This window comes from Topomyia yanbarensis, chromosome 2 (assembly GCF_030247195.1).
Source record: "Topomyia yanbarensis strain Yona2022 chromosome 2, ASM3024719v1, whole genome shotgun sequence".
NCBI lineage: Eukaryota > Metazoa > Arthropoda > Insecta > Diptera > Culicidae > Topomyia > Topomyia yanbarensis.
The window spans coordinates 83,578,724-83,588,899 of record NC_080671.1 but is presented as its reverse complement, the minus strand read 5'-3'; the positions used below and the strand labels follow the sequence as shown (position 1 = coordinate 83,588,899).

General features: G+C 43.5%; 1 protein-coding gene across 1 annotated transcript; it reads right to left on the bottom strand.

The window, feature by feature from the left end:
* Window positions 1-3,088: 3,088 nt before the first annotated feature.
* LOC131683463 (extracellular serine/threonine protein kinase four-jointed) lies at window positions 3,089-7,770 on the bottom strand. The gene is made up of 2 exons (XM_058965472.1): window positions 7,739-7,770; window positions 3,089-6,390 (listed from the first exon to the last, which is right to left on the bottom strand). The coding sequence occupies exon 2, from the start codon at window positions 5,756-5,758 to the stop codon at window positions 4,034-4,036; it is 1,725 nt and encodes a 574-aa protein (XP_058821455.1). The 5' UTR covers window positions 5,759-6,390; window positions 7,739-7,770; the 3' UTR covers window positions 3,089-4,033.
* Window positions 7,771-10,176: the final 2,406 nt, after the last annotated feature.

The following is a 10,176-nucleotide window of genomic DNA, read 5'->3' as shown; positions in this document are numbered from 1 at the left end:
ACGGGAGTCAAACTATGTTGTATTTGGCAAAAAAGCTAGTCTTAACTGAAAAATATTAGGACTTAATTTGGTATAAAATTATAGTAAATTTGAATGGAAGTACGCGAAAAAAAGTTATGTAGCATAGTTTTTGAGAAAGAGTCCAATAAAATTGACTGCAGAAAAATTCACACAGCATTCAAATAACATAGAAATATAATGTTGATGAACGAATGATAGAATAATCATCCTAATTTGGACCCCTCCTTATTTTGAACGCTTTCATACATTTGTATCCTTTAATGCCAATTACTCCAAATTCGTTTGGTTTTATGAAGATAATTATTCCTTTAAATTAGTCAAAATTCACAGTTGAAAAATTGATATTGAAAACGATTCATAATTTCACGATTTCCAACAGAAATCGGGAGAAGTGATACACTTTTAAATTTGGATTTGAGAGCACAAATTTATTGTTTTTAAACGATCTAATAATTTTGTCTCTATTTGGATCTTGCATTTTATGTATTTGAAATGGTTAGTTTGTGAAGTTTTACTTACACCCAAAACAGACCCTGTAAGAATCGCTTACATTAATGCAATAAATACGAGCAAAAATTGCAAGCGTTCTGGTAATGTGCGAAAATTGCAAGAAGCTTCCTTGCATGTAATGCAAGAAACAGAAAAAAACGAATTTTGCCTATGTATTAGCGATGTATGTGTATTGGTGACGCATGTGTTAGAAAAAAAGTCAGCTGGCATTGAAAAATGAGCCCCGTACAGGGAGGTCACTAACCAACACCTAATCCATCCAACCATGGTATCAGATAATTATGAGTGGATAAAAGTCGTATATAAACACTTGGATGATTTCACGAATAATGAAAAAAGTAAAGAACGCACTCAGATTTGTACTCACGTCCTTGCGCATCGTAGCACTGACTATATGCACTGTTCTATCTTTCCACATGTCGAGAGACCGTTAAAACTCACAATTTGATGTTATTTCGTGAGTAATGAATAAGCCACAAAACTGCGTTTATTGATGTTGGTGAGGAATGAATAAAAAGCAGACGGAAAATAAAAGCTTGCCTTGCGTTGCTATATCAACCAGCATAGGCACGTGAATGTGATGGTAATCCTTTGACAGTGGTTGAAGAAACGTATGGCCGTACAACGAGAGATGAAGTGATTTTATATGCTTGCAACAATTGCAAGCGGCATTAACTGCAAAATTGCAAGCAACGCTAACATTATTTGCAAGTGATTGTCACTTGCAATTATTGAAAGAGATTTTTGTTTTGGGTGTAGAAGTATAAAATAACTAGTCCAAAATATGTCGTAAAAATAATAGCGTCAAAATACTTCGGATTTTCTTTCGTAATAGCAGTCATCAATTTATCATGTTTATCAATTTAGAATAATCAAAATTATTACCTAATCAATTTTTTGCGGTGCGGTTGCGGTAAAACCGCGCAGTAAAAGCTCTTTCCCGCACCGCATCTGCAGGAAAAAGTGTCTCACCGCACCGCAGATTTTGCGGTGCGGGTGCGGTAATTACCGCAACCGCGACGAACCGTAGTTATGATGATTGATCATTTTGAAATAGTTTTGAATGTGTTCATTTATAGTAATGCCACAATATCATATTTAATCTATGCTTTAATGTTCTGAGTTCGCGTTATAACTCTACAAATTTTACAATTTCCTTCTGTTCATTGAATGCAGACAGATCTTTTGTTACGACAGTACAGATTTTTAAAAAGATCCTCTGGCAGCTCTGGTTGCACAAAACATTTGTTTTCACTATTCGGTTAAACTATCTCTGGTAACACTGCTTCTGTGGAATGCAATGATGCAATAAATCCAGTTCTACTGATCTTATTAATCAAATGAAAGGTGTTAGACACAGTTATGAACCTTAATAGATATCGTTTATAAACAACATGGGTATGCTGAAGTTAATTTAAAATTTGATTGCCTAGAATTTTATTCCTGAACTTAATCGTATCAACCTAATCAAACAAATCCGAACGATTGATTACTTTGGTTGCTTCTATTTGCAACTTATATTACTGGCCTAGTGTTAACGGTTGCCAAGGCCTTTCCATTCAAAGTAGTGCCATTTCTTTTGATTAAAAAATAAAAGATGACCTGCCTCAAGAAGCTAGAAGACGTTACAAAACGTTTTAAAATACATTTTATCAAGTTATGGCGAAAAAAAGATTCAAATGGAAAATTCGTGACAATCGAGCTAAAACTACCAAATTACTGAGGATAGAAATTCAGTTAAGATGTTTACAAAAATATAGCATAGTGCCAAGCCGAAACATGCTTCCATTTAGCTCGTCTCATTCAGAACTTTTTTTTCGTGCGGGGCACCACGTTCGACCAGTTATTTACTTCGGAACACCAATCGTGTTTCCCTCATAGATTTATCATCAATCTGGCGCTAAGTCGGTGTCAGTTTCTGATGCGGTTTAGTCGAAACGAAATTTATGATAAATGACAAGCTCTACAATATTGCCGAATGCATCATCTTGTAATGAGTAGTAGTAATGTTTTATATTAATTACTGCAAATGCATAAGAAGGAGCCTTAAATGTTCATAAATCTGTAGAATATCAATAAAAGAAATCGATAAAGACTTTGCACAGAACGTCCCGTGTTAAATTTCTTTTATTTTCCACACTAAGACGGAAATGGTGCTCCGTTCGAAGAAACAAAACTAGTGCAACTCACTGCTCCGGTTCCAAAAACGCCATTAGCAGCAGCTTTTAAGCTCAGCTTTGATAACACGTGGCCAATAACCGTTAAAAATAGAAACCCAGACATTCAGCATATCGTTTCCAAACAACAAATTCATCAATGAATAGTTTACCAGCTAGCAATTCAAAAAGCAGCACTTATTTTCGGTGCTAATAGCCGTATAACTGCTCTGCTGCTGAACTTCAATTTCCGACTTCAAATCCCAAATTGGCCCTCAAGATCCCCTACCGTGCTTATCTTGGCCATCCGACGAAAGGTACTTTCCTTCGCCCAACTGTATGTTAGGTGCCGTGCCACGCATTTCGTCCGAGTGAGATGGGAAGAGAAAAAAGAAAGAAAATAGCCATTCCCGCTTCAGGTACCAGTCAACTAGAGTAGTATTCGGGATCGCATCCCAATGCCTACGAGAGCAAGAGCCTTCCGATCGCACACCAAAACGTCGCCAATTATTGGCGGCTTTTCCCCCTCCCTAATCTTCACCTATTTTCACCCGATATAAATATACAATATTTCATACACATATCCCGCCCGGTTTTTGTTTCATCCCAGCTGCTATTCACTAAACTATTTTATACTGTCTTTCAATCTCTCTCGCTATTTTCCTCTACCTAAAGCAATTTTCCTTGGTGCTTCTGTACCTCGGCCGTCAGTGGATCAAAATCGCGATAAATTCCCTAAATCTCGAATAAACCAACTAAACTTACGGGTATGTCTATCGATTCCTCGAGGTCACCTGGACAAACTCGGTCGGGGGCCTTCTAGGGCCGAAATGGTGGCAGTTCCGAGCGAGAGTGCGAGCGAGAGAAACAAGCAGCAGGGAACCACAACAACAATAAGAACAACAACAACAACATCACCAATAACAACTAAAGCACATACACACACTCACACTCACATGCCCATACAGTCTATCTCTCTAGGTGTTGTAGGAGTTGAAGCAAGGCATTAGACAAACAAACAAACAAACAAACAAAGAAACAAATAAACGAAACAACAAAACAGCACTAAACAAAGCGATGCTTTCTGCACTGCCACCATCGTCCCTCTCGCTCGCTCCGTCCGCTCCTCACTACCCCGTTCGCGTTCTCGATGGGCTACCCCGCCGTCCACTCGGTTATCGCTCTGGCGCAATCGTCTAGGCCGCAGGAGATCCCGCAGAGAGGGGACGCGAGAGAAAAATTTAAACAAAAAAACTTCATTTTGAACACGACCAGCGTACTTTTTTTCCCCTTCTCGAGCCACTTCCTCCGACCGGGTGACGACCGATTGTCGTTTCCCCGGTTGGCTATCGGTTGGAGAAAATTTCACGACATTTTTGCACTTGACCTAACACTCGATCAATCCTATCGACTAGTATCTTAACGGATTTCTCCGGCAGCGGTGGCAGCACGTCCCGTATCTTGGCGTTGGTGGTACGCTCGAACAGTTCGTTCAGCCGCTGGCCGACATTGTTGTCCCGCAGGTGCTGCAACGCCACGATCGTCGACCGCCGGAACACGCACAGATTGTCCAGCAGCAGCCCGTGATAGGCTTCGTACTTTTTCAGCAACCGGTAGCCGTGCAGCAGACCGGATTCGTTGTCCAGAAAGACCAACAGCTGCGAGTCGCCCTGGCGGGCCAGGTTATGCGCCGGTGCGGCCATGATGTCGGCATTCCACTGGAAGTTGTACAGGTTGTTCACCACCCGATCGAGGTTGGCGATCAGATAGTCGAACACAATCAGATCGGACCATTGGGCCAGTTCTACGAGCCGATTGAGAACGTGGTCGCCGAGTGGGGCACCCGGTGGCCGAATGGGTTGTAGCTCTGGAATCGGGGTGGCACCGAGTCGATCCAGTAGAGATGGCGGTGGTTTCGGTTGGTCCATACCTTCGGTGATGTTTTTGATGTCCAGCCTGTTGAGGTGCCGTTCCAGCGGTTGGAACGGTTTTGGGATTCCCGCTGGTTCCAGATTTCCGATCCATTTGGTGATCACAACCGGTTTGGTGGATTTCCATTGGGAATTTGAGATGTCGTCGGTGACCGATGACCACAGTTTGGTTCCCATGTCGATGATTGATGCCGCACTCGGTGCGAGGTTTGTAATGTTCAACAGCTGACCGAGATAGAAACTGAACAGTTCACCCTGGATCTGGTCGGTGTTTTGTCGATACCGGGCACAGGCTCGGGTCCCGTCCCGAAACACGACCATTCGGTTTTGCATTCTTCCACAGCCTACTTCTAGGTGATCAACTTCGGCGTTTTGCAGATACCGGATCCACGAGTCACTCTGGCGTTTGTCGAACCCTTTGGGAAGGGCTTGCTCAACCGTAGAACCCCAGAATATATCATTCAGGATCACACCATCCGTGTCTTCCTGATCGTCTTGATCGTACTGATGGTTGACAATTTGTACGATCAGTTCATCCTGACTTTCTTTCTCCGGTTTACCGGAGCTCAGAACCTGCTCGATAATCGATGGCTGCGAAAGTTTCTTCTCGGGACCTTTGTGGAAAAGGCCATCCGGAGTTCGTCGAACCGTGTACTCTTTGATGTAGCGATCTTCGGGATCGAATTTCTTGATCACCATGGTGTCCTTATCGTCTCGTTGGTCAATGTGGAAGGCATGCCGGAAGACATCCTCAGCCTTTAGTTTTTCCTCGGCTATGAAGGACACCGAATTGTACGAGTCCTTCCCCCGCAGATCATCTATCGTCGGAAAGTGGGGCAGTTTGTGTGGCAGGTGTTCATACCTTCCCATCGGACTGGGTCCGGTTTCTTCGCTCTCGGTGGCGCTGCTACCGCTACTGCTGGCACCGGCAGATCCTTTCGCATTCGTCACCGCCTGTGACATACCAATTAGTGGCACAAACACGCCAAGTGCCAGCCCCAGGGAAAACGCAGCCATAACGCTCAGTAAACAGGCCTGCCGTTGAAATGCACGTCGTCGTCTCGCTGTGATTGACATTGTATCACTATCACGATCTTGATCACAACTTCCACCGGCTTCCACGGTACGAACGTCAAACATTTTGCGCGCCCTCCCGCTTCTTCTCGGACGATGTTCTCCAGTAAACCTGGGGTTCGTGTTCTGCCGTGTCTCTGCGCACACACACACACACAAGTCTGTCTCTCTCTCTACCTCTGTGTGCTTGTCTATCTATCTACCTTGTGTCTCTTGCCCTCGATGGCCCTGAGATGGGGCCGCTCCTCCTATAGCCCGTTGAGATGCTAGAGCTCTGATGCTGCTGTCTCGATTTATAATTGATTTATTCGAGTGATAAACTTTTTACAATCCTATTAAATCTCTTCGCTTGTTACACACTTGTTGACGCGGATAGGACGGCTGCTACAAGATGTTGCTGCTGCTAGCTGGTAGACATCCGTTGGCTCGGCGACTATTCCGCTGTTACTACTTCTGGCTGGTCCGTCGCGAACTTTTGTACCGAGTGTTATTATGATATGTTTTGAAAAATTACACATTATTAGAGATTCTTTTTTATTTCACTTTTGCGTTCCGTAGCTTTTTTTTTCTCTCTTTCTACACCTATACTATACTCTTCTCGTTCACGATCACTCTTTGCCCCCAAGATCATATATAGATTATCACAATTTTGTGGTTATTACTATCGCAATTATGGTTCACAACAGCTTCGTTTTTTACTGTAAGCAAACTTTTAACCTTTTTTTCTTCTGGGGGCCTTCTTTTCCAGCGTGCTCTCTTCTCGCCTCTTTAACTCTTATTCTTGCGCACTTCTTCGCTTCACGTTTGTTTTCAGCTCGCTTTTTTATCTTTTCTTACACCCACAACTTCTTCTTGAAAGAATTTTTCTCTTATCTCTTCTTCTCGAACTTCACCTCTCCGGGAATCTTCACTTTAGACCCGAGCAAATTCCTACGCTTCCCTTCCAACGAAACCACCAACACTCGGAGGGCGAAAAATTGTACAAGTTTAAGTACTTGAACTTCACTCGAATTTCTTCCCGAAAACAGAAAAAAACAACAACAGCAACCGAGAAAAATGGAAACTTTTCTTTTGGTCGGGTCCGGCTGAGCTCGAATTACGACGCGTTTAGGAGACTGCCTTTTGCTCCTGGGGCGCCCGTTTCACCGTCGGACAGCCAGCACACAATCCGTCGTCGTCGTCGTCGTTGTCGACTTCTCCGCTCAACACTTTCCATATGTTTAATTATTCATAAAAGACACACACTCAACGGTCCGTCCGTCGGTTGATCTGTCCGTGCATGGGTTTCATCACCGCACCACCGCCGGTCCTTGATGGGGGCCGTTTTTCGAAAACATCTCTCTTTTTGCCGTCCGGAGTAGCGCTTTTGAAACTATCTCGTTTTCATGATTTGTGCCTCCTCGCGCTGTCTCCCTGCGTCGAAGCCCTTTTTTCGCCCCCCGTGTCAAATGTGTATGCACACGCGGACCTTCTCCCGACGATCGATCGGCGGACTGTCGGATCTAGAAGCGCGACGGGGCCTTAGGACGGTTTTGGGCTTCGCTCGTCTTATCTGCCTTTTTCAGACTTTTCAACTCAGCCAGTGCCGCCTGTCTATCTTGTTTGCGCTCTGTTTCTCCTCAGGTGGCGATCTTTTAAACGACTGCTGGAATAAGCAACTCTTGCTACACTTTCCCGGGGATCCGACGGATCGTTCGCAACCGAGATTTTTCAGCAATTAACCGTGTTCGTCGCTTTTTCCTCCTCCTGTTAAGCTACACACTCACTCACGATCTTCCAAGTTCACCACCGTCGCCGATTTCAATTGATTGTTCTCCGGAGTTTAAAAATCTGCCCGAAAAAAAACAACGAAACACACAACGGCGCAAACAAAAGCCAATCCGCACACGATCACGAAGTTTCCGTGCAGGCCCCAAAACAAAATCGGTAATCCACACAGCAAAGTTTCTCGCGGTCTCCACGCGCGGGCACTGTTCTCGACAAGTCAGAATATCTGATTTATTTGACACACCAACTCCTGCGCTAAAAAGGAGAATAGAGTAGTACCAACGGGAGTTTTTCCCTCAGCTCAAGTACTCGCGAAGCGCGAACGAAAAGCTGGACTGCTCGGAATGAAATCTTTAACAAGACTGGTGAGTTCTGGTGCCACTTTCGACTGTTTCGATTCCAGTTCGCTCTCCGGTACTGCACAACAATACCCGAACGCATACCTGCAGAGCGCGATACAAGAAAAACCTGCCCAACAGGTCGTATCCTCTCTCTTTCCAACCTGACGGAGCCTTCGGAACTCCCTACGCGGGGTGACGATCATTCACCAACACAAGTCACGATCACTTAACTCTCTCTCTCTCTTAAATTTAAACAGGAGAGTGCGAGAGAGAGTGAAAATTATTGATCCGCAAACCCGTCATTGATCAGTATGTACCTCACTCTCTTATCACACACATTTGATCCAGATGCTGAATGAAAAAGGGCACTCGAGAGCGGCGGACAACAGTGCGCTGCACTCTGTGAGCAGAATATGTACCTCAAGAAATTAATAACAATAATCGCACGTCCCGAGAGAGAGAAAACGGGCAGGCGGATCAGGCTCGTTCTCTCATTCTCATTATTGAAAGCGGGTTCGTGAGATCGAGCAAATCGCCCGTGGAATGAAAGAATTCTTTTGAAAGCCCAACGAGAGCGACGAGCGTAAACAAATATAATGTGAAATAACGAGAGTATTGTCTTGGAGGAACATCCGGCGGAGTGGCTGTGGGGTGATGTGGCCGGGATCGACGATGGACAACGAACGAGCGAGCGAGAGAGGGATGGTGATCAGAAGAAAATATGATAAGTGTGCAAGAATTAGGAGAGGCTTCAAATTATGCTTCTTGTTGCTGTTACTGATGCGTTCTTCCTGACTTGGCTCCCGCGCTGCCACACACATCAGCATCAACAAACCGCGACGATTTTCGTCTCGGATCGAATCGGATCGGATCGAAACGGAGCGGGACGGAAGCGGTGCGTTGCGTACCAATGTGCTTTTGGATCGTTTTTTTGGGCTTTTTTCTTTCATTTCCAGTGTGGTGTCCGTGCGTCGTACCTAACTCAGCTCAGCCACGACACAAGGCGGTGTGTAAAGTCAGCATCATCATGATCAGTATCATCATCATCATCATCATCATTGCCAGTTTGATCATCATCGAGCAGTTGACGCTGCTGGCGGTGTGGGACGGCTGTGGTGGTGTGGCATAACACCGATCGAACTGGTTGATTGACCCGAGGATTCGGGGAGTGTTTGGAATATTTGTGGTGATTTGCGATCGAAGTCATTAGATGGGCTGAATGGTCTAATAGTTTGCTAATTGGGGTGCTTTGATTGGGCATCAGTCGTGTGTCAGGTCCGTTCGGAATAGACATGTTTCTGCGTGTTTTGCTGGTATAAAGAAGAAATCTTAAATCGTGCCATTCGAATATCAGTCTGAAATGGTCAGGTTTAAAGTAAATTCCAGCTACATGAGAGCGTGGATCAAAAATTCATAACGCAAAATTTCTGGACTGAAATTGTGCGTCACGCTTTACGTTAAACATTTGCTTTTTTCCTACAATACTTTGCGTGTGAATGACACAACTCCCATTATTGTTGCATGTTATGCGTACGCTTTTCGACTTTGTCTCATCAGTATCTTGCAGACTGACTTGGCCAGAGATATTATTTCAACGAAGTTTACATAAATGTGAACTGCTTCCAAAACTAATGATAACCAACAAACATGCAATGACGACGATGGGGATTGAGTGGTAAGCTTGCCTGCTTTTCATTCCAGTAAGTCTAGGTTCAATTCCAGTCGAGGTCTTTGGGATTTTCTGAGCTAAAAAATCTCTGGTTTCGTCTCACAGTTGGGCAGAGTGTCAGTTTCGGTAAAATATCATATTTTTTTTTCTTTTGATGGAGACATTCTAGCAAAAACTTTCGTCTACAAAGTTGTTTGTTTTGATATTTTTTATGTGATTTGAAAACATATTTTATTATACAGCCGTTGTAGATGGCATAGCACTGGAAATTCACGAAATTCACGAAGATTGAAACGTGAAATTTGACAACATATTTTCATACATTCTTGGGAACTAATATAATATCACTAAATATCCAAAAATTACCGATAAGTCGATAATTATTGCGAAACTTTCAAACTTGTGTAACTTTTTGCATACTTGACCGAAACTAATTAAATTTTGGCCAGTTTCTCTTTAGAGTGCATTGTTTACATCCACTCAGTTGTGCATCCGGCTCATTGAGTGCAGGCTGCCGACGTCATGCTCAATCAACACAATTTTGTTTTTTTTTTAATTTTTATTTTATTTATCATCTGTGCTTGTTGGTCTTAATGAAATATTAAATATTAAGTATTAAGTATATGATGTTGCTACTGAGACAAACACAACAGTCAATCGAATATAATACTCCGGCATAGGATTTCTGGACAATGCAAAATATATAT

Bases quoted from the DNA above. Each gene is read 5' to 3' on its own strand.
- LOC131683463 (XM_058965472.1), bottom strand. From the start codon at position 5,758: ATGTTTGACGTTCGTACCGTGGAAGCCGGTGGAAGTTGTGATCAAGAT.